The sequence below is a fragment of the Leuresthes tenuis genome, unplaced genomic scaffold (assembly GCF_036924035.1).
Source record: "Leuresthes tenuis unplaced genomic scaffold, fLeuTen1.0.hap1 SCAF_6, whole genome shotgun sequence".
NCBI classification, from domain to species: Eukaryota; Metazoa; Chordata; class Actinopteri; order Atheriniformes; family Atherinopsidae; genus Leuresthes; species Leuresthes tenuis.
The window spans coordinates 26,725,488-26,752,476 of NW_027325360.1; the positions used below are offsets into that span (position 1 = coordinate 26,725,488).

A 26,989-nucleotide genomic window follows, 5' to 3' on the forward strand; every position below is an offset into this window, starting at 1 on the left:
GCAAAATTCTTCAATTGATTGTTTTTATTTGGATACATAGAAGGTTGTAATGACGCTTTTCCAAAGAAATTCCCAACGTCAGAGTCATAAATCATGGCTCAGCTTTGTTTATAGATAACAATCTCTCTTTTTTACTGTTTGAGTGTTTCATTTTGTGAAACAGAAGGATTCAAAGTATAACAAGTGCACATTCACAGCAAGATTAATATCGTTCCTTTACATCATGTTGCTTCCATGTCACCAGATGTCATAATTGATGTTGCACAAAGAGCTGCAAAATGTCTTTTTTTCCTGTAATAAATTATGAGAAAAGGGTGTTGGATCCAGCTGTTGTTAAATCAGATGCACCAAGGTGGATTGGCTGCAGTTAGCCCACATGATTTTATTTCTCGGAGAGATGATTCTTTTTCACAGCCAGATGAGCAATGCATGAGCAAACAACTCTGCATAGGCAGAGAGCCACATGCTTTCTCACGTACAGTAATACACAGAGCTACTCACTGCAACATCTGATCATCTCTGTGGACCACTTATCAGTTTCAGTTTAAAAAACACAGCTACTACAGAACAATAGACTGCTGTGGGGATGTGTAAGAGTAAGAGTGTCTCACTTTGATCTTTAAATACCCTCTAACATATAGGCATGCTCATTGGCTTTGATTTTTTTTCCTTATACAACTTCTGGGCAAAATGCAGACGTTCCCTTGCATCTTCTGTGTAGCTGTCGCACAGCAGAGAAAGCGAGAACACCTATCCTCTCTTTTTATTTTTTATTTTGTTCTTCCTCCAACACCGCCACCATCTGTCCCTTTCTTCCATTTCATGTGCTCAAGCAATATTCACACCCCTCTCATAGCAACAGCACGCCGCCGCCGCCCCCGCGCCTTGCAGTGAATTTTTCTTCCCCTGGATCTTCTCTCGCACCACTCAGACGGTCCCTTGGCCCTGCCTGACGGTTCAGTGTTCCCCCCTCCCCCACCAGCCGTGCTCCTGTTTCACTCAAAAATGGCGTCGGCTCCAGAGCCACTGGTCTCTGGCTGCATTTTTAGCCTTGTTGTTGTCTTCGTTTCGCATGGTTCTGGCACCTTCTTCACGTCGGCTCGAACCGAAATTCCGGTGAGTAGCAGCGGAAGTCTTATGGGAGCAACGGAGATTTTTTTTTCCTCTGTTCGATTTACCCGGGCTTACCTCAGAAACCAGAACCGGACCAGCTCTAGCTTTCTGGGGAACCGCGAGAGGTAGCGGGAGAGAGGGGTACGGAGGGATGGTGATCGCGGAGGTGGGTGGGGGGCATGGAGGGGGGAGCCGAGGCCTAGCTACTCCGCTCTGGCGGCCTTGTCTTCACCGCACCGTAGGCTGAAGCGACATAGGAGGGCGGTTGATGAAGGGAGGAAGTCGGTGAGGTGTGGACCGCTTGCAGGAATACATCTGAGCGGGCAGAGGCTCCTCGCCCATGCTGAACACCGAGAACTAGGCCGCAGAACATGTAATGCTGCAGAATCCGCCGCTGAGATATCTTCAATTTTGCACTTGCCCGCTAGCCGAGATGGCCGTCTGCAAGTTGCATTGTGCATTTTACAAGGCCGCGGATGGCACGTTAAAATCAGTATGACATTCAGAATGAGATTATTCGCCATTTTTGATGCGCTGTGATGTTTTGTTTTGTCGGGAAAAATCGGCCGAATGGGGAAATGTTGTATTTTTGTGCTGGAGCGCTGCTAACCTCTCGTTACATGCTGTTTACGTTTTGAGTTAGCGAGTAACGTTAGTAACAGAGTCGTAACGTTAGCTCATTGGCTAGTTCACAAGGTTAGCCTCCTAAACAACACCAGTTAGCGGGAAGTTATTGCTGTTAGCCTAATATAATACGCATAGGCATACATGTACGCCAGTAGATAAGATTACAATACGACATTTGACTGGGTTTAATTTTTTTAGCTAGCCTCTGAGCTAATGTTTGCTAACAGTATGTACATTCACTACATCATGTTTACGTTTTCAGCTCAGCTGGGCAGGTTGTCAAACTGGTGGTACAGTTTTCAGGATACTAGTGTTTATTTCGTTGATGCACCACAAAGATGTATGATGTTGTGAGGCGTGATTGTTTTTTTTTCTTTCCACTTGAAGTTATGGTCCTATTTGTTAACTACCTGTACAGGCTTTTTTGTCAGTTATTTACATGAAACGACGGAGTGCATAGCTTTTTATTTAACATCTAGTGTATTAGTGCCAACAGGTATCAGAACAGAGCTTTCTCCTTTTTCTGATGTCCGGATTATTTTGTGGTGGGTTTGTTTATGTCTGAGTCGAGGCATTTTCTGGAGATGCTGTTTGCTGTGAAAGCCTAACCCCGTGTAAGGTTATCTGTGCCTCACTAGTTATGAGCTATTTGAGGACTTAACTGTATTCTTGTCAAACAACTGCTGCCTCAGAATGTTTTTTCTTTTCCTTTTAAGACTCTTCTAACAATTTTCTATGTGTTTGTGTGTTTTTGATATAGTTTTTGTCTGTGCTGTGGGCATGAAGGTGATCAGCCCCAGCTGCTCCCTGGGCTGAGATATCTGTTCCGTCCCAAAGCTGAGAATCCCTCATCGCTGGAAAAGAAAGAGACTGTGGAAAAGAACAAGTGGAGACAAGAGGACGTGGATGTGGAGTAAAATCCTTGTCGTCTGGAATGTTATAATCCATCAAGACATGTTTGCTGTATTCTCAACATCAGATGCATTGAAACACTAATTATATGTTCTGGAGACTAACACCTCTCGCGACTCGCTCTAAGAAGAGACTTTGTTACCAGTGGCGGGAACTTGGCTGAGCAGTTTTTTTTCCTCTTTTTTTTTTTTCTTCCCCAACTGTATTAGTGGACAACATCCTTTTTTTTTTTTTTTTTAAACATTTTAAAGCCCTCTTCTCTTCAAGATCTGCTGTACCCTGTGTTCTGTGCTGCAGGACAGACCTGCTACTTGCTCCACTCCCACTACATCTCACCAGGGACCTTTACCTGGCTGGGAGTGGGTGGTGGGTGGACTAGATTTTACTGGGTGGAGGGTTTGCTCAGGGGGATTGTGCTATGATCAGCTGCTCTTTTCCGTGTTGCTCATTCTCAGCTCCTGAGGGACTCTCAGTGCGACCCCAGGACAAGGGATAGTAAGCAGGTAGAGGGCAAAAAGGAGGAGGAGGCGGTGGCGCTACGGCGCAGGCCAGGTTTTTCCTCGGCTCACAGTTCTAATTTTTTTGTGTGTGGTCCTTGCAGTGAGGCCTCAGGGCTGCTGCACCCACTCAGACCGCAGCTATGGTGAAGTTGGCAAACCCAGTTTACACCCAATGGATCCTCGAGGCCATCAAGAAAGTGAAGAAGCAGAAGCAGCGACCATCAGAGGAACGTATTTGCAATGCCGTTTCCATGTCGCACGGTCTGGACCGTAAAACTGTTCTGGAGCAGCTCGAGCTCAGTGTCAAGGATGGTACCATACTAAAGGTCACCAACAAGGGTCTTAACTCCTACAAAGACCCAGACAACCCTGGGCGCTTGGCTCTGCCAAAGTCCAAAGGTGGTAGCAGCTCTGGAGGAGGGGCAGCATCAGGTGTAGGAGGAGGAGGTGGAGGTGGAGGAGGAGGAGGAGGAAGCAGCAGCAGCAGCGGTGGTGGTGGTGGTGTTGGTGTTGGTAGCAGCGGCACCAGCAGCAGCGGTGGTACATCTCACTCCCATTCAGGGAAGAAACCAGGACTTGATTGGAACAAGTTGATCAAGCGGGCGCTGGAAGGGCTCCATGAGCCCGGTGGCTCCAGTTTAAAGAACATTGAGCGCTTCCTCAAGTGTCAGGCTGATGTCGCAGCCTACCTGTCTGGCAGTGGTTCTATGGGGCCCGGCCTCTTCCACCAGCAGCTAAGGGTAGCCCTGAAGAGGGCTGTCGCCCACGGTCGCGTGGCCAAGCAGGGTCCACATTTCCAACTAATCAGCCGAAGCAGCTCCCAGGATGACGGAACCAGGACTGTATCTCTGGAATCACTGCCGCCTGTCCGGTTGCTGGCACACGAGAAAGACAAGGTAATATGCCTGTACCACCAACAAGGTGTAACACTGTGTGTGTGCACTGCAAACCTAGACACACTGCTAAAACACAGTAAACGGGTGAGCAACATGTCGCCCTTATGATGAGCTCTGCTTGTACAATGTGGCACGTCGTGTTTGTGATTTATATTCTGGATGTTAATATAAAACAAAAACAAGCGTTGCTGATTGTTTAGCTGAGGTTAAGCTGATAGAAGGAGCTTAATGGGTGTAAAGCTCTGTTGTCTGCTGGCGTCAGATTATTCTGATAGAGCCACGGATATCCTGTTGAACTAACAGTAGCTGAGGTTGTTGTGACAAGAAATCAAGTCTCACATGCATCTCAGTCAACCCTTTTGGAACAGCAAAGAGAAAGTGAGCATGATCTGTGAAAGTCAAGAAAAGTCTCACACCACTGAATGCCTGAAACGGCGGCTGTGTGTTTTCTCTTCTTGTTCCAGTTGGTCATGCCCCCCTCCACCCTCCTCGCGTCTTGCACTGTAATTACTCCAGGATAGTAAGGTCTTTGACTGGGTAAATGGCGCACTTGAATTTTCCTCCAGTGTTTTTTAGTTCACAGTTGGCATATTGCTGAGTTTGTTTTTTAGAAATGTCTGAGAATTGGGTATACAGCAGCATCTTTCCACAGATTTCTGCGCGTGCTCCTTGTGTTTAAGGTGTCAGTGTTTGGGAGGGATAAACTCTGGGGTCAGATACACATTAGAAAGGCCTAATCGTCTCCACCATGCGGGTCTTGTGCTGCTATGCTGGCTTGATTTGTAAGGTGTGACAGATAGAAACGTAGATGTGTTTGCTGTGGTCCAGGCATGCACTATACTGGCATGATGCTGGGTGGGTGGCTGTCGGGTCAGTATCAGCAGTGCAGGATGAGGAGTGGGTCAGGGGTGATAGTCATATGGCTCCCAGCCTCCTGCAGGGAGTGGGGACCAGCTGCAGGGCTGCTCCCTGTCAGGAGATGGGAAGAATAAAGAAAGGAAACGAGGCAAGGGAAGGAACATAGACAAGCAGGAGAGAGTTGGTCTGTAGCGGTGCCAGAGGGAGAGGCCTGCATGACGCAAACCTTAGGCTTCTGTAACCAGAAAGACGCAGAGAGGCAGAGACATACCATGAGAGGAAAGTGAGGGAAACAGAAAGAGAGGGAGACGCAGACATGCAGGCGACAGAGGAGAGAGGGAACACACCCACCTCGGTAACCTGATCACAGGGAGCAGCCGTCTGCTAACCCCTAGTTGTAAGGTTCAGAGACATGTACACACACGAGCCCATAACGTTGCCTGCTGAGGAGGAAACTTGCGTATAAACTTGAATTGGGAGCCAATATCATAGAAACGTTGGTTTACATGCCATAAAATATCTTCAGATACGTGCAGGACATTTAAAATATGTTTTCTCTCAAACGGAACATAGCTCTACCTGTAAGCCAAGCAGCCCATTGTGTGGGCATATGTCATTATGCTGCCATTACAGCTGGGAGACACAAGGCTGTTCCTAATCACGCTTTTGACTCATTGCAAGCTTTGTCTGGGTCCTGTAGGAGGGGTTAGTCTAAGGGTTTTCTGGTAAAGATGCTTATAGTCACACATATACGCACAGAGTAGGATTACCCTCCAAAGTAAGCTGCCAGTCACTGGAGCCTAACACAGTGACCTGCTTGGCTGCTGATGTCTCGGCTCTTAAGACGAACGGAGATCAACTTCCTCCTCTCTGACTCAGCTGCCCATTTTCCTATTTTGGTGGCTCCTTGTGTTTATGTTGGTTAGTAATGCATCATAGAGCTCGCAAATGATTTCTATAGTACAGTATAGTGGATTTTTCTTTGCAAATGATGGAGCCAAAAATACAAGGCAGTCTGAAACTATAAATGAAATGCTTTGCTGTGGATAGTGAGGTTTCGGTGATTTCTGGCAAGGCTTGACGGGCCTTGAAGAAGCAGCTGCAGCAGTGAGGAAGTCAACATTTGTGTTTAACAATAACACAGTCCTGCGTTCAGTGCTTTGCTGCCTTTATTTTCTGTTTTTCTGTTGGTGCTTTGATGTATCCTTCCCGGAGACAGTAGTTCTGTAGCTGCATGATCATGTGTGCTTTTGCGTTGGCGTGCCCTTGATGTATGTTAGTCTGCGTCGCTTCAAGTGGCATATGCATCAGAGATATGAAACCGTGTGTAAGAGAGGCCAAGATGGGTGTTGCATAATCACTGTGTTGTGCTCAGTGCTTTTCTACCAGCGCATCACTGCTGTATTGCCCGGTATGATTGCTAACGTTTATGATTTCCCAAGGAAAGGGGAGGGTGATGTGTGTGTGTGTGGTGATGGGGGGGGTCAAAACAAATGGCTAAGCACTAGCAATGACCCCATTTGCAGGGAGATTTGTGTACTCAGTGCACTGATGGTTGCATCAGGGCGCTCCATTCAAAAGAGATCCCTATTTCTGGCTGTCTGTCTCCCTCCTTTCCCCCTAATAGGGTACCATGGCCAGGTCACGAAGGGGGAGGTGAATGGTGGAGTGAAGTCAACAAGGGGTCATGGATATATAGATGGTAAACCTCATTGCCTCCCTGAGCGCCCCTTAGCACTATGGAGCTACAGCCATTAGGTGGGATGGGCTAAACATGCTTTTTTTTTGTGTACGTGTATGTGGTTATATAGTTGAGTGTGTTGGTGTGTGTGTGATGTTAATCCAATCATAATAGGTAAAAGCAATCTTCTTGCCCGCCAGTTGCCCTCTCTCCAACAGCTGGAGCGGGGTGAACCAGAGTTCTCGGCGTAGTCGGGCAGTGTCACGGCGAGGACGTGTGAAAAAAGCGACCCAACACGTTCTCTGTGTTGTGGTGACTTCCCTCCAAAATGTCCCACTGACCTCTTAACAGGTTTGGCTCATGTTAGCATTTTTCATCTGATGCTTAAGGAGCCGCCTCACCTGTATTTAACTTTACACACTCGACAACACAGCTTATGGCTGCTGAAGGCAAAGACTGAACACTTCACAGTCAGTGGACAGAGCGTGCAGAACTCCCTCAGCCTCTGATTGTACATTGTATTTTAGGTGGGGCTTTTGGATTTTTTTTTATTTCTCATTTCCCCATGGCTGCCTCATCATCTTATGTGGTCTCGTGACAAGCTTGTGTCTGTTCACCGGATGGATGGAATCATTGCCAGGCTTTGTGCCGCATCACAGGAAGAGTGGGAAATGACTAAGTTGGATACCATGAAATGGTTTCCCCTGGTCTCTTGTCAGCGCTTCTTTGATTTCAGACTTCACACTCGTAGGGATAGAAACTCTTTGTTTCTGCATTCCATTTTCTCGACAGCCATCAACTGTTTTCACTTTGCAGGAGCTCTGGCCTCAGTGGACTGTTATTAGAGTTTCCAGCTAATGGCTCCTACGACCCTTTGATGCCTTAACCTCATGCTTTGTTGCTCCCATAAACTCAGTTCTTGTTTGACGATTAGCAGCACGCAGCAGCCGAGACATGAAAAAACTGTTGGGATTTTGCTTGTTTAAAGAGGTAGCTCACCTGACTCATACTGGAAGTGCCGGGTTAATGATTTGTTAGGGAAGCTGGTTATTTTTGTAGTTTTTTTTTTTTTTTTTTTTTTTTTTGCCTAAAATGTTTATTTTTTTCTAGAATATTTTTTAGTTTATTGAATTTGTTGGGAGTCCTTTTCATTTATGCAAATGTTGCATTATGTTTGGATAAGTTTAAAGCATTTAATGTGTGTGATTTACGACTGTTTGCTGTAGGAAAATGCAACTATTTGATAGAGATTTGGTATGGCCAGTCTAAAATGATTCAGTCATTTGGTATCTAGGACAAAATATCTTGATAGATATGATATCCCCAGTTGGTCAATTAAAAAAAGGTTGATAATTCGAGCATGTGACAGATGTTATGGGTGTTTTTTAATCGACGTCGATTGGAAACAACGAATTGATTTGAAAGTAAAAATTATGATTTTACGTTATCCAATACAATTCCTCACACACTGGTCCTTCAGAATGACCAAGCACGTGTTTCTGCAATTCCAGTACTGCACCAGAGTGAAGCCTCAGCAGAGGTCTGCCAGTACGACCCGACAAACAGCAGAAGAACCATCGGGTAAAGATGCAGCTGGCCATGAGTCTATAGAAGCCACATTAGAAATGATGTTATGGCCCAGGGGGGAGCCGTTACCTTGAGCTCACTATCCAGTGATTGTGATGTGAGTGGCATTTGGCACGGGGAGCGGAGCTGTGCGAGGTCTTGCGTACGGCTAACCTCACCACTCTGCAAATGGAGCCAATGTGTTGAGCAGCTGTGGAAGTGATGGCTGGAGAGCGGCCAGCCCCTCTCCGTTTGATGCTGTGATTTAGCTTTGTGCGCCGTCACTAACCTCCTTTTTTTCAAATCAAGGGAAGCGCTCGACTGGAGGCAGGGCGCTCTGCCACAAAACGGGGTCTTCTACACACTGCTTCACATGTCACGTGAAGTTGTAAAAGGGTCATTTTCGAGCCGATCCCTGGCATGTGGCGCTGTAGGACTTTCAGATTTGAGCTCTTTACTCAGCTGATGTCCGTAGTGCATCTGTGTGTGTAATTGGGGGGGATGCCACCTCAGGGTGTGTCTCGTAGCTGGAATAGTTCTGATCATCGAATGATTTTTGGCATGTGTGTTCGTGAGTTGTCTGTGTTTGCTCGTCATTTCTCACAACAGTTGATCAATGAGTTTGTGTTGGAGGTGGTGATGACCATAGACCGTGCTGAGCTTGGGCTCCCATGTTAATGAGATCCTTGACTTGAGAGGAGACAAGGACAGCAGCAATGCTTTTCTTTCTCTCTCTTCTCCCATTGCCAGATTCTTTTCCTCTCCCCTCCTCCCCTGTTTTTCCCTCTCCTGTTGTCCTTCCTCCATTGTTCTCTCCTTCCTGTCTCACTCTTCTGTCCTCTGTTTTTTGGATAAGGGAAGTCTGCATAGAAAGAGTAAACAAGGGTGCCATCACTTGTTTTCCACCTGCAGGTTCTCAAATAATGCATCGTGTCTCGTGAAGAAGTCATTTAGAACATTTAAAAACAAAACTAGCTCAGTGCTGCAGGATTTGAGATTTAGGTTTGACTATACTGTCCTTAAATGATCCATAAAACACAGGTGGGTGTGTCAGCTGGGTCAGACAGAGTGTTTACGGCCGTCCCTTTCTGTTTGGGTGTGTATTTTTGAGAAAGCTGTTACCTGTAAGACAGGTTTGCATGCTGTTATAGTGTATAGTGCATTTTAAGGTTTCCCACTCAGTGCAGCATGTTGCAACAGGCGTGTCTCTCTGTCTTTATCAAGAATTATGTTCCTGGAAATCTTAAATATTGGAGAAAAAGGATTAGCTCATGCCAAAACATGCATACACTGTCTTAGAATAGATCTACACACACACACACACATACGCCTCGAGTGAAATGTCGGCCATGACACTTAATTCAAACAGTAAGTCGATGTGAGAAATTTCGACAGCGTTGCTGTGGTGTAACAGTGCTCTTGGCAACGAGCGCAGGCTGAGGTGGAAAAGGCTGAAATGGGTGGGAAGAACAGCTCACAGGAGGAATGTGCGGATCGTGTTGTGCAGTTCCAATATCCCTGTCATAGAAAGAGGATTAGCTTTTCATTTTTTAGTATCTGCTGGGGATTAATTTATAGTGGCAGCCAGTAACTGAAGCCCGATTGTTGCCTGGGTCTCTATACAAGGTGTGTGTGTCCGTGTGAAAGGAGACACTCACTCGCTTCCAGCTTGTGTTTGTTCGAGTGCTCACAGTGCAAGTGGGAGCAGTTGACCTCCTCCAGCGGGGAAGGGGTTAAGCGTCAGGAATGATTGAGGTGTTGTTCTCAGGCAGGCTGCTCAGAGGACTGCGGCTGCAGATTTTCTCCCTCTTTACTCTTTCCATCTCCTTCCCTCTCTTGCCCTCTGGATTGTTATTTTTGTCCTCGCTGTCTTTTTTTTTTCTCGCACTCCTCTCCTCCTCCTTTCTCTTTCCTCTCGTTGCTGGCTTCCATTTCTCGTCACTGACTTTGTTTTGCACACCGTAGCTGTGTTCTGTTCATTCTCATTATCTGCTTTCATAATGCGCTCGCATCATAGGGAGAAGGAATTATTTGTTTTTCAGTCTATTAGCAACCCATCTGGATTGCACTTTTATATTGTTCTTATTTGCTTTCCCCCCCATCGTAACGCAAATGGGAAAAATTCAACTTGAACCATGATAGTAGAAAGCTAATGCTCGCATCTCTTCACTGGGAAGCCTCTATCTTCCCCTCAGCACCCTGCGTGTTTCTGCTTATCTCCCCTCCGTGTTTACCTCTTACTTCCCTTGACGCTCGCTGTATCCCCTTTTTTGTTTCTCCTTTCTCTTCTTTCTCAGGTGCTGTGCTCGGTTAGGTGGGTAAGGGTTAGCAGGGAGTGCTGGAAGCAGCCTGAGTCAGAAGGAAATGAACCCAATAAATCAAGCTCTTGTCCCTGCCTACCTGGCTCTCTGCAGCGACATGCATTTCCACTGTTGTGCTGCAGAAAATCCTTTGAATTCAACAAATATTATTGTTTAGTTAGATTGGTGATAGAGCCACCAAAGACCACCTGGAGCTGTTCACCCACGTATTCATAGTAAGCGGTGATATTAATGTATGTGACATCTGAACACATGCATGAAACATCACAGATGTTGCATTCACAGGTCAGGGGCTGAAAGCCTCACCATGAAAAATACATTGCACTTTACATTTTTGTTTTTAAAGTGCAAACTTCTCTGTACTTAAATGCAACTAAACATAAATGGCCAACTAACATTAGTCCTCGTTTTTACTCGGCATAGTTGCTCACCGTTGGGTTACGGCATCCTGGATCGACCCGTGCCAGTTTTCCTCTCAGATCGTAGGTGAGTCTTAATTTTGATGGAGTATAGCAAAGATGTGTTGGTTGGTTCCACAAACTACAGCCCAGTAAATGATTGGAAACTGAAACTAAATGGGCTCAAACAGCCTCAGATTGGATAAACTGCATACAAGGTCATCTTATTTAATGTGAACGCTGGAAAAAGATTCATTCACTCCGATACTGAGCTGATTTTACCCAAAAGGCAACACACTTCGATGTGTTGGTACACATTAGAAACGGTTGACCTTTGTTAGGCCAATAAAAGCGTTCCGTCTTTTCTTCTTATCTTGGGTTGCCACTTTGGATACTGTATTTGCCGACATAAAAAAGGATTTGATTAAAGTTTGGCCTCTTTTTACAGCTGTGGGTGGAGTTGACATGAACAGAGGCCGGCCTCTGATACTGGCTGGGCAGGAAGGAAGAGAGGAAGGACTTGATAGCACTTTCACGTGTTCAGTTCATTGGAATAAACTCGTGGTTTAAACGTGTCGTACCGGTATGAATTCTTGTCCAAGTCTTTGCATACTTGATTTTTGAATCGCTCCGCATGAGTCCCTGCTAAGAACGGGGGGTAGTTTTATCCGGTTAAGTCAAGAGGGGGTTTTGATTTTTAGTTTCTTAGCCTCTTTGCTACTTTGTTTGTTCAACTTTTTCCATTTCTGGTTGAAAACGGGGCCCAAATGTTTTAATGCACCGTTCCAGATAGTTTGAAGCATTGCAGAAAAACATGACAAGTTGTTCTAAGAATAATGAGAATATAATTTAAAGGCCTGCCTCTAACAGAGGCCTGATGTCCTAAGTTGTTGAAGTAAATAAAGGCCTTGAGCCCTGTGTGTAGAAATGCTGTAATAAATTTGGTACTTGGGGCATCACACTGAACACAAAGTGAGTTGAACTGAAAACAGATCTCATTGGACTGAGTCCTGGATTCTGTCCTGTCCTCTCCAGAATAATGCTGCTTTAAAGCTTTGGATTTATCTTTGACTCTGTCCTCCGCCTGCTGGACGTTACCTCGCAGATAATGCTGTGGTCACAAAGAATGTCACCACAGGGTGTTTTAAACTCGGACACAGTGTGTGCGACTCAGGCCAAATGTAAGAGTTGGGAATGTTTAAAAGCTCGACCTCAGCGTCATCGGATTATAGTAGAAGCTTTCTTCGCTTTGTTTCTGATCTTCCCATATGGCTGCTGGCAAACACCAGCCCAGATGTCATGCAGGTTGTTTTCACCAGTGGCTTTCTCTTTGCTGCTCTGCTGTGAAGCTGAGGTTGAGGAAGCAGTCAGGCGACAGATGCTGTAAACATAGCGTTCCCCATCTGAACCGTGGGGGCATGAAGCCCATCCAAGTTCCTGTCATCACAGCTTCTCTCACACGGACGCTCATTTTCATTACAAGCCTTGGAAATGTTGTAGTCTGCCTTTCTTGATGGGCATTTCTGAATAGTTTGGAACATTTCCTTGTTCTCCTGACATGTTCAGCCACTAAAGTGAGTTAATTACAGAGTCTGTCTGCATGCTTCCTTTAGACTTCGATGTTCTGAATTCAGGACAGTATGCTAAAACCCAACCAGTGGTTATATGTCTTAGTTGTGGTTTACACTTGTCTTTGCATTAGTTTTTAGATAATTAGTTTTGAGTCTCACATCACTACACAGCAGTAGAATAGAATTGGAAAATAATAATTCGGGCTAACTAATTGTATGCTGGACATTTGGGCCATACATTTTATTCCCAATACACACAACCAACTTATTAGAGTTCAGTAAACAGAATGTGGTGTAGTCTGAGGTAGAAGTAAGCCATCACCTCCCCTCAGGCCTTCTAGGCTCCAGAAACTTTAAAAGCTAGTCCCATTTCCCTCCTCTCTTGTGCTTTTTGTCAGTGTGAGGTGTACCTGTAGTGATTTATTTCTTTCTGGGTTTTTTCTCCCAGCTTTAGTGGACATGCTCGTCCTGTTCAACATCTATCAGCCCGATAAGTCTGGTTGGTTTCACGTTTGAATCCACACCGGCTGACATGGTTCATGTACTCATCGGAGACTAAATGATTTATGCAGCTGCAGAACTGACTGTCTGACGGCGTGCGTCAGGAACAAGTGTCAAAACGGACACGCTTGATTGGAGCTAACCTCCTCAACCAGTCAGGCAGAGGAGCAGAGTTCCAGCTGGTGATCAAACGGCACAGGAGCCAGCAGAGGCATTGACACACAATGGCAGCCGCTAACATGACATGACACATAAATTATACAAGCCCGATCACCACAGCGGCTCCCATGCTCCTCATTACCCTAAACTCTCTGTTCTTACATAGAGATGCTCTGTGGCGTTTGTGTCATTTTCAGCCCGTTGTTAGCTCGTTGATATACACAGCAACAGTTGATCTCTGTGGCAGGACACACAAGGCCTCTGTGTTGATTTAATTTTAATGAAGCTGTTAAGTTGGCTCAACTTTGCCTCCTCTGTGCCGTGTCTCTCCACCAGCCCGTGGCAGAGCCCATCCCCATCTGCAGCTTCTGTTTGGGGACCAAGGAGCAGAATCGCGATAAGAAGCCGGAGGAGCTCATCTCCTGCGCTGACTGTGGCAACAGTGGTGAGTGTTGTTTTATGATCATTCGAGGCTTGAACTTTGCTAGCTCACTTTGTTACACTCTTCCATTTTCACTGTTATTCAAATAAAGGCAGCTGCAGTCTAAAACCAAATAAAATCCCACTTTAATAGACTCCTGTTGTAGATTATATTGGGTTTAATTTGTAGGAAGCTGCTAATTAAACGCACACAACTGATAACTGCTTGCAGGCTTTATATTCTAACTGATAGTTTCACTGCTTCCATCTCCTCTTGTTCAACTTGAATTGATTTGATTTTCAGTGATTACTCTTTAGCTAACTCTACCTACCACACATAGACCAACCATGTGCCTCTCAATGCCTTTAGCATTGTTTTAACTGGAATTTCACCACATTTAACTGTACAAGTGGTAACTACCGCATAATGTCTTCCAGTTTTTTAAATATCTTTTTTTTTCTCCAGCAGTGAATTATTCCGGAAGCTGGAAGTTCCTTTTAAGAACTGTTATTTATTGTGTTATTGTTCTGCCTTGTATCCCCATTTTGTTTGCCTGAAAGTGGCAGACTTTTTTACTGGTGCAGCCTTATCTTTTTTCAGGACAACATGATTGTTCTCTAGAATTGTTGTTTTCTGAGCTACACAAGGTAGAATTCTTGCTAAGACCTGACACCACAATTGACAGCAGAGAGGAGCTGCTGTGCAAAGGCAAAAACACTGTGGGATGTTGACGTCCTTCTTCCTGTCTGTGTGTGTCTCTGTGTGTGTGTGTGTGTGTGTGTGTGTCTACCTGCAGGCCACCCGTCCTGTCTCAAGTTCTCCCCAGAGCTCACGGCGCGAGTCAAGGCTCTGTGGTGGCAGTGCATCGAATGCAAGACTTGCAGCAGCTGTCAGGATCAAGGGAAGAACGCGGTGAGCAGATGAGCAAACATGGCCAACTGACAGGCAGACGGCATCTCTGAACACTCTCCTCTCCACTTAAGTGTCACACAGTGATGCTGATAGACATATCTGTTGTCCCGGGATTGAGCTATTCTAGTCAGCCTCTGCATGTTTTAACTCTTTTCTTTTAAGAGAGGAGTGTTCAACCAAAATGTCTGATGAGGACAGAGACAGCCGCCGTGTCAGTGATGCACTCTTTTGCATGACTGTGTGAAAATCATCAAAGGGCTGTAGATCAATGCTATTGGACTCTAACTGCACTGGCTGACCCATACTGACTTAATAAGAATAGAATTAGTGGTTTCATTAATAGTCTAAAAGCCATGAAATGCTGTTGATATTCATCTGTAGCTGTTTGTGTCTGTGCAGGACAACATGTTGTTCTGTGACTCATGTGACCGGGGCTTCCACATGGAGTGCTGTGATCCTCCCCTCACGCGGATGCCGAAAGGTAAATGAACAAGAATGCCAGTTGAACATATAACCTACCTCTCCATTTCCTACTTGTAGCCTCCACTAATTCAACTTCTTCTTCAAATTCAACCTCTTAAGATCCCTACATTACTGTTTTGCTCATCTTAGTGGCGTAGAAGGGTTAAACTTTCTCCTGAGTAACTTAGATATGTCAGTGATAAGTGCTGATGTGTTAAAAACACCTTGATATTTGCATTAAAGCCGGTCTTGTGTGATCCCGTTTCTCTTTCCTACCCAGGCATGTGGATTTGTCAGATCTGCCAACCCAGGAAAAAGGGAAAGACGCTTTTACATGAAAAGGCAGAACAAATCAAACGGCGCTACAATGCACCACTGGGGCGGCCCAAGAACAGGTACTGAGCTTCCTTCAAGTAGTAACATCTTCTGTGGTCAGCCACATACAACGCTGCCACAAGATACCATGAAAATGCTGCTTATTCCACTGTGAGAATAAGCTAATAGCTACAACATCTACTCCCCACCACAGGCTTACTATCATTGTTTTCTGACTGTGTTTTTGTAGAGCTATCGTGGTTCTACATGAACATTATCACTTTTCACCATCTTAACCATACTTCTTACTTCCTCCACAGGCCTGGGCGGCCCTTTAAGAAATTGGGAGGGCGAGGTCGGCGGAAGCGCTCTACCTCAGCCAACTCTTCCTCCAGCTCCTCCTGCGAGGGTTACCCCGGCGACGATCGGCTGCTCTTTTCGATGCGCGGAGACGACGAGCATTCACATGGCAGCCTGCGCTTCAACAACAAGACCAAGGGCCTTATTGACGCCCTCACAAAGTTCTTCACACCGTCACCAGAGGGCCGTAAGGCCCGACAGGAGGTGGTGGATTACTCGCAGCAGTGCCGCATTCGAAAGAAATCCAGTCGCAAAGAAGGAGATGACAGGGGAGGTAAGGGTGAACCTGCGTCAGAATCCTGCTTTAGTCGGTTTGTCATTAAAAATACTGAAATGTTGCTGGATTTGGCATCATTATACAAAACCAACTGGCTGTACAAAGGCCATCGCTGGATTTGCGTTCATGTCAGCTCTGTTCCCACTCCTAGAAAATCAGGATGGCAGCGACTGGCGTGACGAGGATGAGAAACTGCCCGGCCACGAGAACCTGACGGAAAAAGACATTGAACTGTTCAGACGCATCCAGGAGCTGGCACTACAGGTACACAGACTGAGAGACTAATAGGAAGTGGTAGAATGTGGTGAATGAGCAGAGAGGCCAACGTTAGTGAGACCGCAATAGCACCGGAACCTGGGAGTGAGCTGAGCTCTCACTGAGGCTCTCACTGAGGCTGCCAGGCCGGAGTGTAACAGTGGTGTGTAAAGCCAGACCTCAGTTTCAGTGGTGATGAGAATGTGGTCAGAAAGAGCAGAGTCAACAGCTGGTGGGTTGTAAGAGATGAAGTCACTGGCTAGAATTTTTCTACAGGATGCACGCACCTCTGTGGGTGGAAAAGTCAGTGAGCTATGTGTTTCAGAAAAGAAAGGAAATGAATTTGGCATGGAGCAGCTGCGTGGTTCAGCATGGATATTAAAATCATCCATTACCACTGATGCAGTGCAAACTGGCCTGAGCAGAATGATGAATGCAGGACACATTTAGGGTCAAAGGTGTGGCTTTAGGTGACCGGTTGATGCAAATTTCAAGGGGTTATTGTAGGACAAAAGCTTTGCTACAAGGTAATTACTCTGTACTGTTGTTGTGGGAAATTTGCTTGAACTTCACGTTCTTTTATTGCAAACTTTGCTGTATGATTGGAAGGGCAGGGCTGGTTAGAGTAAATATACCCAGGAGTGAATGGCTTCTCTGCCAAGTGTAAGTTAGCTATATAAAATTTAGTGTCAGTGTCCTGACAGGTTAGGCAGTATTTAAAGAGAGGAAACATAAATTCACCCCTTTAATGTTCAAGGCCAGACTGTGGGCGTTTTGCCAGCATCATGGGAGTCATATTAAAACGGTCTAGATCCTGACCGGAATACCCACAGAAGTGTGAGAGCAGTTACTGAACTGAAAGAGTTTTTATCAAGACTGAGAAGCTGTGGAGAGGACGGCGTGATCGTCATAAACCTTCTCACGACTCAGATCCATTCAAAGCTCCTGCGTGTTGCAAGCAGGTGGCCCGGCCCCTCTGCCTCCATGTTTGTGTGTTTATGAACATATGTCATCCACAAGTTGAAGGTTGTAAGCCACTTAATGCCGGTTTCTAAACTGTCAGCTCAACTATTATTTGCTAATCCCTCTTGAAGTAAACCTAGATTTGACCTTTTACACCTCTCCCTGCCTTTCCCGCTTCATCTTCACACTAATAGAAAGTCGGGGTGACGGGTCCGCCAGACCCTCAGATGCGCTGTCCATCAGTTATCGAATTTGGCAAATTTGAAATCCAGACATGGTATTCATCTCCCTACCCGCAGGAGTACAGCAGGTAAGCTAACACGACATATTAAAACACAATGATGATGCTCTGACTCACAGTCCTGCTTGTAGGTGTGGAAATTACCACCAGCTCTCTTATAAGGCTAGATACAGTAACGACTTTGGCAGGTAACCTGTCTGGGCCAGGTAGGCTGTTTCATTTCAAACATGCCTAAATGTTTCAGGTGAAATAATGCACCAGGGTTCTGCCGGTCTGACAGCTAAAACTCGTCCTCACTTCTCCTTTCATTTTGTTTCCTCTTCCCTTCCCAGACTACCCAAGCTCTACTTGTGTGAGTTCTGTTTGCGCTACATGAAGAGTCGCAGCATCCTCTACCAGCACATGAAGAAGTGCAACTGGTTCCACCCTCCGGCCAACGAGATCTACAGGAAGGATGAGGTCTCCGTGTTTGAGGTGAGGAGGTGTTCAGAAAGAGCAGCTGGGACTGACTGAAATAACCGACGCTAGATTACATTGTGATTTATACGACACTCAGTTTGATTTTTATTCCTCACACTCTCCAAATGTTTTTCTGAGTCTTCCTAAGGGCCACTAAATGCGTTTTATCACAGTGAAAGTGTAAGCGTTTTTAGAGTAATCGCACCATTGCTTTCCACCAACTTTATGATAACCAGTACAATTCCCAATGGTGATTAACTGACATCGCTTCCTGCCAAAGAGGAATATTCTTTTGTTTGTATCATTAGGGAAATCGATGGCTATTTTAGAAATGTAGTAGTTATTTATCTGTTCTGTACAGTTAAATGTTCTTGTTGCACAGTGGCCCGTTAATTGAGTGGATTGTTGTCTGCAGGCTGTGTCCACCGCAGCGTCTGTTGTCCACCGCTCTGTCCTCGCTCATCGGAGAGCAGAGATAACTGGCGCTCTGCCAACCTTAGCCTGCCTCCTCTTTTTCTCTCTCTACCACTCATTGTTTCTCTCCTCCCCTCACTTGTCAGGGTCTCAAGAGACACAGTGAAGATCAACCCTCCCGAACCTCTTCACCATTTGCTCTTGAGCAGCACCATAAGCACATAATTCTTCCCTCTATAGAGTCTCAAGCACTTGCCATTTAAGAAAAAGAAACTCTGTGTGGTGAACTGATTGTTGTTTTTCCACCAATTCTTCAACAGGTCGATGGAAATGTGAGCACAATCTACTGTCAGAACCTGTGTCTGTTGGCCAAGCTGTTCCTGGACCACAAGACCCTCTACTATGATGTGGAGCCCTTCCTTTTCTATGTCCTGACCCAGAACGACAACAAAGGCTGCCACCTCGTCGGCTACTTTTCCAAGGTGGATACCTGTCCATCCTGTGCAGATCCCCATCAAAGCTCCGTTCAGTCGGGAGTTTGCACCCCTCCCTCCATTTTTATCTGTGATTTTTGTTGATTTCCTGAAACAAGCTTATGAGTAGCAAGAAAAATATCTAAAAAAGTCAGATTAAATGACTATGTGTCTGCATCACTGGTGCATTCTGAGAAACTCGCAGACATTTCATTCTTCCTTCTGCCTACCTCATGATGTGTTATGGATATGCAGTGTTTTTTTTAACTTGTGGTTAAATGTGTGTGTATTTTGCTCTTCTCCAGGAGAAGCACTGTCAACAGAAATACAACGTATCATGCATCATGATTCTTCCACAGTACCAGCGCAAGGGCTATGGACGCTTTCTCATCGACTTCAGTAAGGACGCCATTATTTACAAAACACACCTATAACATCTATTAACACTTTTTCTTTTTGATAAACAGATGAATACCTTAAAAGGTTATATATTTGGCTTACGGCGTCTTTCTTCTTTCCCCCTCTCGAGGCTACTTACTGTCAAAGCGAGAGGGACAGCCAGGATCTCCAGAGAAGCCATTATCGGACCTGGGTCGGCTGTCCTACATGGCCTACTGGCGCAGCGTGGTTCTGGAGTGTCTCCACGAGGTCCGAGACCGGCAGATCGCGATACGACAGCTGAGCAAACTGACGGGGATCTGTCCACAGGACATCACCACCACCCTGCACAGCCTCAACATGCTGGAGCAGCGAGGAGACAGGTCAGTGTTTATTTTGTAGTTTTCTGCACAGCCTGTTGCCAGACAGTGCTCAGCCACTGCCGGGGGAAATATTAATGGCCTGTCCCTCTCTGACAGTAATAACTTAACGAAAAGCTGTTTTTTTTTTTTTGTGCCACATGGTGATCTACAAAGTCTGTGACACCACCACCATAATCCAGGGGAATTGAAACTTTGTTTGTAAAGTGATGAGCCTTTTGGTGTCAGTACACTTCGCTGTGCACTCTTGCAAAAAGCAGTCGTAACGCTGACGTTTGTTTTTGCCGCGTCTCTTCAGACTTGTGTTGGTGCGAAGGGAGAAGCTGGTGGCCAGTCACATGGCACGCCTGAAGGCACGGCCACGGCAGCTGGAGGTCGACCCCGAATGTCTCCGCTGGACACCGGTCATCGTCACAAACACCGTGGTCTCTGACGCCGACGGAGATGACGATGAGGAGGACGATGAAGAACTGGAGGAAGACAATCATAAGGAGGTAAATATGTTGAATTTGTAGAGATGATAAATTTGTTGTCATACATTCCAATTATTGAGTTATTTCTGTTGTTTATGTTTAATTTTGCTATATGTGAATAGATCAAACCAAGTCACAAGGTTCCACCTGTACCCTGGCAAATACGGCAAGGAGAGACGAGGGACGACGAAGATGAAGAAGAGGAGGAAGAGGAGGAGGAAAGAAAGTGCTTCCTGGGGTTTCCCGTTAGTCACAGCTCCCCGTCTTCCCCTCCTGTCCGCTGTCCACCACCAGTCTCAGAGCCACCGCGACCCCCTCCACCAACAAATGGAGAGCGTAGACCCCGGGGGCGCCCGCCCAAAAACTGGCCTTGGGGCAAAGTAAAGAACAGCACACGGGTCGGACGGCCACCTAAGATCCGCCCCATGGAAGATGAGGATGATGACGATGAGGAGAGCACAGGAGGAGGAAAGATGGCAGCATCTTCCAGCAGCCCACCCTCCCTTTTCTCCTTAGACAGACAAGCAGACTCTGCAGCCTTTCACGCGCTCGACATGGCCAGACACCCGTCCATAACCCCAACACGAAGAGGGCGGCCCCCCAGGAAAAAGAGAGGCCCTAAGCCCAGGCTCACAGAAGGGCCGGGAGAGGGCCTCACACAGCTTCCTGTGATGTCCAGGTTGAACGATCTCAGGAAAAGCTGCCTCTTTGAAAGCAGTGGAGAGGACGAGGATGACGACGATGAGGATGACGAAGAGGGTAGAGCATGCTCCCCTCCCATCCTCACCAAGCCAGCCATGGGGCTCAAATGCAAGGTAAGAAAAATGTGTTCGCTGGTATTGTAAATTTTCGATCGCTGGAGTGAGAAAAAAACAATCAAGGCCACTCTGGGCTTTATTTTAGGCAGAGTTTTAAAGGCACACCTAATTCAATATCTGTGTTTGTACCCAGAAGCCCCTGAAGAGGCCTCGTTTTCGCCAGCGCAGTCACCCTCAAAGCAGTGTGGTGACGGAGACCATTTCTGAAACAACAGAGGTGTTAGATGAGCCCTTTGTGGACTCGGATTCAGAGAGGCCAATGCCCAGACTGGAAGAGGAGACATCGCTGGGCCACCCGCTGCGTCGCTATCCCCCGGCAAGATCTGCCCTGCGGTTATCTGACCCGTCACCCAAGAGGGGCCGCCTCTCCAATCTCACTGATTCAGAGGAAGATGGTAAGCAGGCAGGCTTTGAATGCAAGACAAGGGAATTTCATTCATGATTGGTTGTATAAACACATGTATATGTTTAGCCTGTCTAACCCTGGTCTGTCTTGCTGTCTTCTCAGAACTAACACCTGTGCTGAAGCCTGTACCTGGTCTGTCAGCTACTTCATCATCGATGCCACTGGCCACCCCCGAGGTCCCAGTCAAGAAGAAGAAAGGCTGGCCAAAGGGCAAGAGCCGCAAACCACTGCACTGGAAGAAACGAGGACCCGGAAAACCACCTGGTGGTGGGCCTAACCAGCAAGCGACTGCAGACAACCAGGCCCAAAGCAGGGATCCTCAACCTCCTAAAATCAAGATGAAGCCTGGCCGTAAGCCCCGGAGCTGGTACCTGCAGCGGGCCCAGGAGGAGGCAGAGAGGCAGGAGAAGGAGAGACAAAGGCTGTCGGAGCAGCAGCTGGACAAAGATCCTCAGCTGCTCCAGACGGATGATCACACCACCAGGCGAGCCTGCAGAGAAAACAAACAGAAAGACTCGGACGAAGAGGACGACTACTTCCCCAAACCTGTCGAACAGAAGGTGCCAAAGAGGCGAGGGAGGCCACCCAAGAACCGCACCCTCCACCAGCCACCGCAGCCTGCCCCCAAACCACCTCCAACCTCTGAACCAGATGAAGAGGAGGAAGACTATGAGGAAGAGGACACCGAAAGAGCCTGGGAAGAAGACAAACCCAGCCGCCCACCATCCCGCCCCCTGTTATCCCCCTCCTCCTCATCAAACTCCGGGCCTCGGGCCCCACCGTCTCGGCCTCAGGATGTAGACATGGGTGAGAGGGAGGAAGATGATGATGATGAAGAGAGGGATGAAGAAGACTGTGGCAGCATGGGCAGTGCAGGCGGTAGTATCAACAGACGAGCAGCGGCCACGGCTGGTTCAGGAAGCAGGCGCAGCGAAGAGCACGACGCTGATGATGAAGGTGATGGACACTTGGAAGACAAAAGCAACAGCAGCAAGAAGAGAAAAGGCCAAGAATCTGACGATGAAGAAGATGACGAAGACGAGGAAGAGGAGCCCGCTTCGCAAGCAAACTCTCCTCCTGTTAAAGAAGAACCCCAAGGTGGAGAGCCTTTTTTAGACATGGAGAACAGCGTGGCCCGGGACTACGTCAGCAAGCAGGAGGAGGAAGAAGAGGAGGAGGAGGCTGAGGAGGAGGTGCAGGACGCCAAGTGTCGGCCCTCCTCAGCCGACCCCCAGCAGGAAGAGCGGCGGCGCAGAGAGCAGGAGGAGTCCGCTGCAGCAGCTGCAGCAGTTGAAACGGTCACGGCCATGTCTGTTTCTTCTGAACCAATGCAGCTCCAGTCTCTGCACCCGGAAGACAAAGATGTCACGCTGTTGATAGAACCCCAACACACACATCCACACTCCCACCCTCACCAGCACTCTGACTTCAAAGAGGAGCTGAGCCACCATCACCCGCATCACCCCCATCACCACTCCAATGAGCTGGACCTGGAGACCATGCAGGCCGTTCAGTCCCTGACACAGGGGGAAGCCCAGGATGAAGAGACTGACCCACAGCCACATCACGGGGCTTACCAAGACTGTGAGGAGACCCTCGCCGCCTGCCGCACCCTGCAGAATTACAGCCATACAGGAGAGGCCGAAGAGGAGGCGCTGGCTTTAGTGGAAGAGTGTGGAGCCTCGCAACACAGCAGCCCCCTCCCTAATCCCCCGGTGCCGCCCCTGCCCAATCAATCTGTGCGCTCGGTTAACAGTCCGGGCTTGCCCTCGGGCATCGTGGACACAACACCAGCCGGGCAGAGAGGAGGAACACCTGGTCCCACTGGGTCAGCGGGCAGTAGCAGCAGTGCCGGTGGCGGCTACACCCAGATCACGCCAGAGCATCCCAGCTCTCTGTCTGCCCCCTCCCAGCAGAATATGGAGACATCTCCAATGATGGATGTGCCATCGGTGTCGGACCACTCGCAGCAGGTTGTGGACAGCGGCTTCAGTGACCTGGGCAGCATAGAAAGCACTACAGAGAACTACGACAACCCCAGCAGCTATGACTCCACAATGGGTGGAGGGAGCAACGGAGCAGGGAATGGGGGTAATGGAGGTGGGATGTCAGCTGGTGTGGTTGCAGGAGCTCCTGCAACTTCATCATCATCGTCCTCTTCCTCAACATCAGCCACCCCATCCTCATCCTCTCAGTCCAACAGCTGCTCCTATGTGCAAGCTCCGAGCCTCTCATCCTCCACAGGAAATGGAGGATCCCAGCTGGCAATGGGCAGCTGCAGCCTCATTCAGCAAGCAGGACCAGGGCCCAACAGTGGACCAGGTGCCAGTAGTGTGGGCAGTGCTGTGCCCCAGCCCCCACCACCCCCACCACCTTCCAACACACCGAGCTGTGGCATTAAGTCCCCTCAGAGCTGTGGTGTGATCGAGAGGCCCCCCAGCACCAACCAGCAACAACAGCAACCGCAGTCCCAAAAAAAGGTTCCTCAGCAGCAGCAAGCCCCAAACCCTCAGCCTCCACCCTCAGCCCCGCCACCACCACAGCAGCAGGCCCTGTCCCAGTGCAGCATGGGTAATGGTTTTGCCTCCACACCCATGATCATGGAGATCCCAGAGAGTGGAGGCGGAGGAGGGGGTCGCACCCTGTATGAGCGGATGGGGCAGGACTTTGGCACAGGGGGCTACCCCCAGCCTTCTGCAACATTTAGCTTGGCCAAACTCCAGCAGCTAACCAACACCATCATGGACCCTCACGCCATGCCCTACTCTCATTCTGCCTCTGTTACCTCTTATGCCACCAGTGTTTCCCTCTCCAACCCTGGGCTGGCCCCTTCACCTCATACTCCTCTTCCTCAGGGCCAGCCTTCTATGACCTCGCCTCCTAACCTTAGCTCTGGCTCCATGAATCTGAGCTCGCTGCAGCTGCAGTGCAACATGCCAACCACCAACATTAGTCTGGGACCACCACACACGCAGCGGCTGCAGGGCCAGATGACCACCGTCAAAGGCCACATTTCCATCCGGTCCAAAGCCACTCAGCAGCTGGCCCCTGCCACACACCAGCAGCAGCTCTATGGCCGCAGCTCCGGGGCTGTGGCAATGCAGGGCACCCCACGCACCTTGGCCGTGCAGCGTGGGATGATGCCAAACCTCATGCCCACGCCGGCACCGTACAATTCCATGAACATGACATCTCTGAATGCCATGTCAGCTGGCTACAGAATGCCCCAGCCTATGATGAACAGTGGTTATCACAGCAATCCTGCTTACATGAATCAGCCAGCGCAGTACCCCATGCAGATGCAGATGGGCATGATGGGAGGGCAGGGTTACCCCCAGCAGCCTATGCAGCCCAATCACCATGGGAACATGATGTATACTGGCCCCTCTCATCACAGCTATGCTGGAGTCCCAAAACAGTCACCGTACATGAGTAGATGAGCAGCCAAGAACTGGAAAAGGAGACACGAGGCCAGAGCTGATGCTCACTGAACTCTAAATGTCCATTACTCCTGTACCCGTATCCAGTGCCTCAGCAGGCACCAGGGAGTCCAGGTGATTGGAGACGGAGAGCCTGTTTGGGTTTCCTGTTTTCTGTGTTGTCATTTTGTCCCTTTTTTTTTAATTTGGGCATGTCCCCCCCCTTCCCCCTCCAGCTGGCTGTGTTTGGGAGCAGTTGGGGTTGGACGTGTACATGGACCTCAGCCACGCTGCGTCGGGCCAGGCCTGCACAGTCCCCTCATGTGGCTTCACACAGGCGCAGGAGGAGAGTCGGAGGGGATGAGAATGACCAGGAAATGACAACGAAAGACAGTACAGGTTTACCTTGCTCTTTCAGACTGAATGAAAAAACAGCGGTTAACTGAATATATTCAACCATGCACACAATCTTTTAATTGATATAGGAAGCCTTACCTTGAAAAAAAGAGACGGTGAAACATTGTAGGCGGACTGTGGTTTTGTTTTGTTAAACATGATGTTGAATCTTATTTTTGTTATCGTTTTTGTTGATTGTTTTTTTTTAATACTTGTGTGCAGTCTGACCTCTTATATGCTTTGGTCTTTATATGTGTGGCATTCTGAAATGCACTCTCAAAAAAACCCCCCCAAACATCTCTGAGGCTGCTCCTTCAAACCGCTCCTCACACAGTTCCACGGAAGCCTCAGAGCGCGCCCGGCCTCAGGTTATCTGAGGTGTCGAGCTGTTTCCAGAGTCTCTGTCTTCCCACATGGACAGTGTTGTACCAAAAACACGGTAAAGACACACGAGAGACTAGCGTGTTACTCTATTATCTATCCATAAATGAAGCAAGTAGCATTATTTTACAGTTTTCTGCCACTATGACATGTTAAGATGTAAATATTCTGGTACTTCCCAATATTCAGCACACACACACAGACACACACACTGACTAGCTGTTGCCAATCAGTGGCTAGCTCAGGAAAGTACAAAATTCAGCTCTTTTTGTCCACACTCCACAGACAGATGATGTACAATGTCAGCCTTTTTTAGCAGTTTAGGGATTGCAGAGCAAACAGTGGAACTTCCACTGAACCGCTCAAAGGAAAGCCGGTTTATTATAGCTGGCCGTGCTTTCTCAAGTGTTAGTGACCCAAACAGGTCGACGAGTCTGCTTTCGAATGGTGTATTTGGTTAAAACTGTAAAAAAAAATATATATATTATTTTTTTTCTTTCTACAAACTTCTGCACTCCCATTGACTAGACATACGGCAGCAGACAGTTAGCCTTTATGAAAGGTGTGCCTAAATGCCCGATCTAGTGCATGGTTTGGCCCTCGAATGGAGGCTCACTTATAAAAGCAGGGTCTGAGGCGAGTAAGTGTTCGAGGTCATGTTGGTTGTGGCGCTCAACTGGCGGGCTTAAACAGTTGATCTTGTTGCTCCATGTACCAGTATTCAAAGTCAAAAGGGGTTTTGGTTCTCTTACAGACTCGACATGCATACTTCCTTTGTGTACTGTTCTGTTCTGTACTTATTTTCTTTTGTCGTTTCTTTTCTGAATTTTATCAGACTGGGCAGCTTTCTTTTATGACACAAGCTGACTCTTTTTGACTTTAGAAACCTATTGTAGAGAAAATGTTTTTCTATAATATAAAAGGAAATTCTGACATTGATATTGGTACTGTCATTTTTTTCACTTCTGTTTCAGGAAACGACAACAAGAAAAAAAAAACGACATATTTTTTAGCTCGCCTCTTGGGTAATAATTACTATGAAATTGAAAATGTAAAAAAATTACCACTCACTTTTAGTGACTTTAAGATGCCTTTAACCTCTCCATTCCATCTCATCTCTAGAGTTTTTCTATCTTTGTGTAGTATATTAATGCTATTTTAAAGAAAAAGGACTACAAGATATCTAAAGGTCACTTGGCATTCTTTTCTTTTGTTTTTGTTTTTTACTTGTGTGTGTATAGGATGATTTCCTTACATTTAAGAGGCATGTAAAAATGAGCTCAGTATATTTGTCTGTTTATATTGCTTCCCTTTTTGTATCCTTTGTAATTGTACATGTTGCGTTGTATGCTAAGAGAGAGCGCAAAATAGAGCCGGGGTGACAGATGAGCACACAGTGAAGGTTGATTTGCGCTCACGCACCTCAGCTCTCTACTCTGTCCCTGTATGTATTTCCATTTATTCGTTTGTTTTGTTTTTTTTCTTTCTTAGCAAGTACTTTCAAAGAACTCTGTACATTTTAACATAAAATGAAAATAAATTATGTTGAGCCACTCATGTTTCCTCCTTCCTATAGTAGTTTTTCTGCTCGGTTGCTCCACATTTTTTGCAGCAAGCCTTTAGTACAAAGTGTTCGCGGCTGAGCTCCTGATATGTCACTTTGATTCATGCGATTTGGTCCAT

General features: G+C 47.2%; 1 protein-coding gene across 2 annotated transcripts; it reads left to right on the top strand.

Moving 5' to 3' along the window:
- Positions 1 to 920: 920 nt before the first annotated feature.
- On the top strand, positions 921 to 26,860 carry kat6a (K(lysine) acetyltransferase 6A). 2 transcript variants are annotated; one of them, XM_072388491.1, is made up of 17 exons: positions 921 to 1,116; positions 2,501 to 4,048; positions 13,440 to 13,548; positions 14,321 to 14,436; positions 14,836 to 14,917; positions 15,179 to 15,293; positions 15,534 to 15,847; positions 16,002 to 16,114; positions 17,263 to 17,378; positions 17,642 to 17,783; positions 18,503 to 18,664; positions 18,961 to 19,054; positions 19,185 to 19,416; positions 19,712 to 19,907; positions 20,009 to 20,701; positions 20,838 to 21,099; positions 21,213 to 26,860. In XM_072388491.1, exons 2-17 carry the CDS (start codon positions 3,293 to 3,295, stop codon positions 24,548 to 24,550), a joined length of 6,840 nt encoding a protein of 2,279 aa, XP_072244592.1. In that variant the 5' UTR covers positions 921 to 1,116; positions 2,501 to 3,292; the 3' UTR covers positions 24,551 to 26,860. The 2 variants fall into 2 exon arrangements, with proteins under 2 accessions (XP_072244592.1, XP_072244593.1); XM_072388492.1 differs by having other exon boundaries at positions 20,841 to 21,099.
- The last annotated feature ends 129 nt before the right edge of the window (positions 26,861 to 26,989 follow it).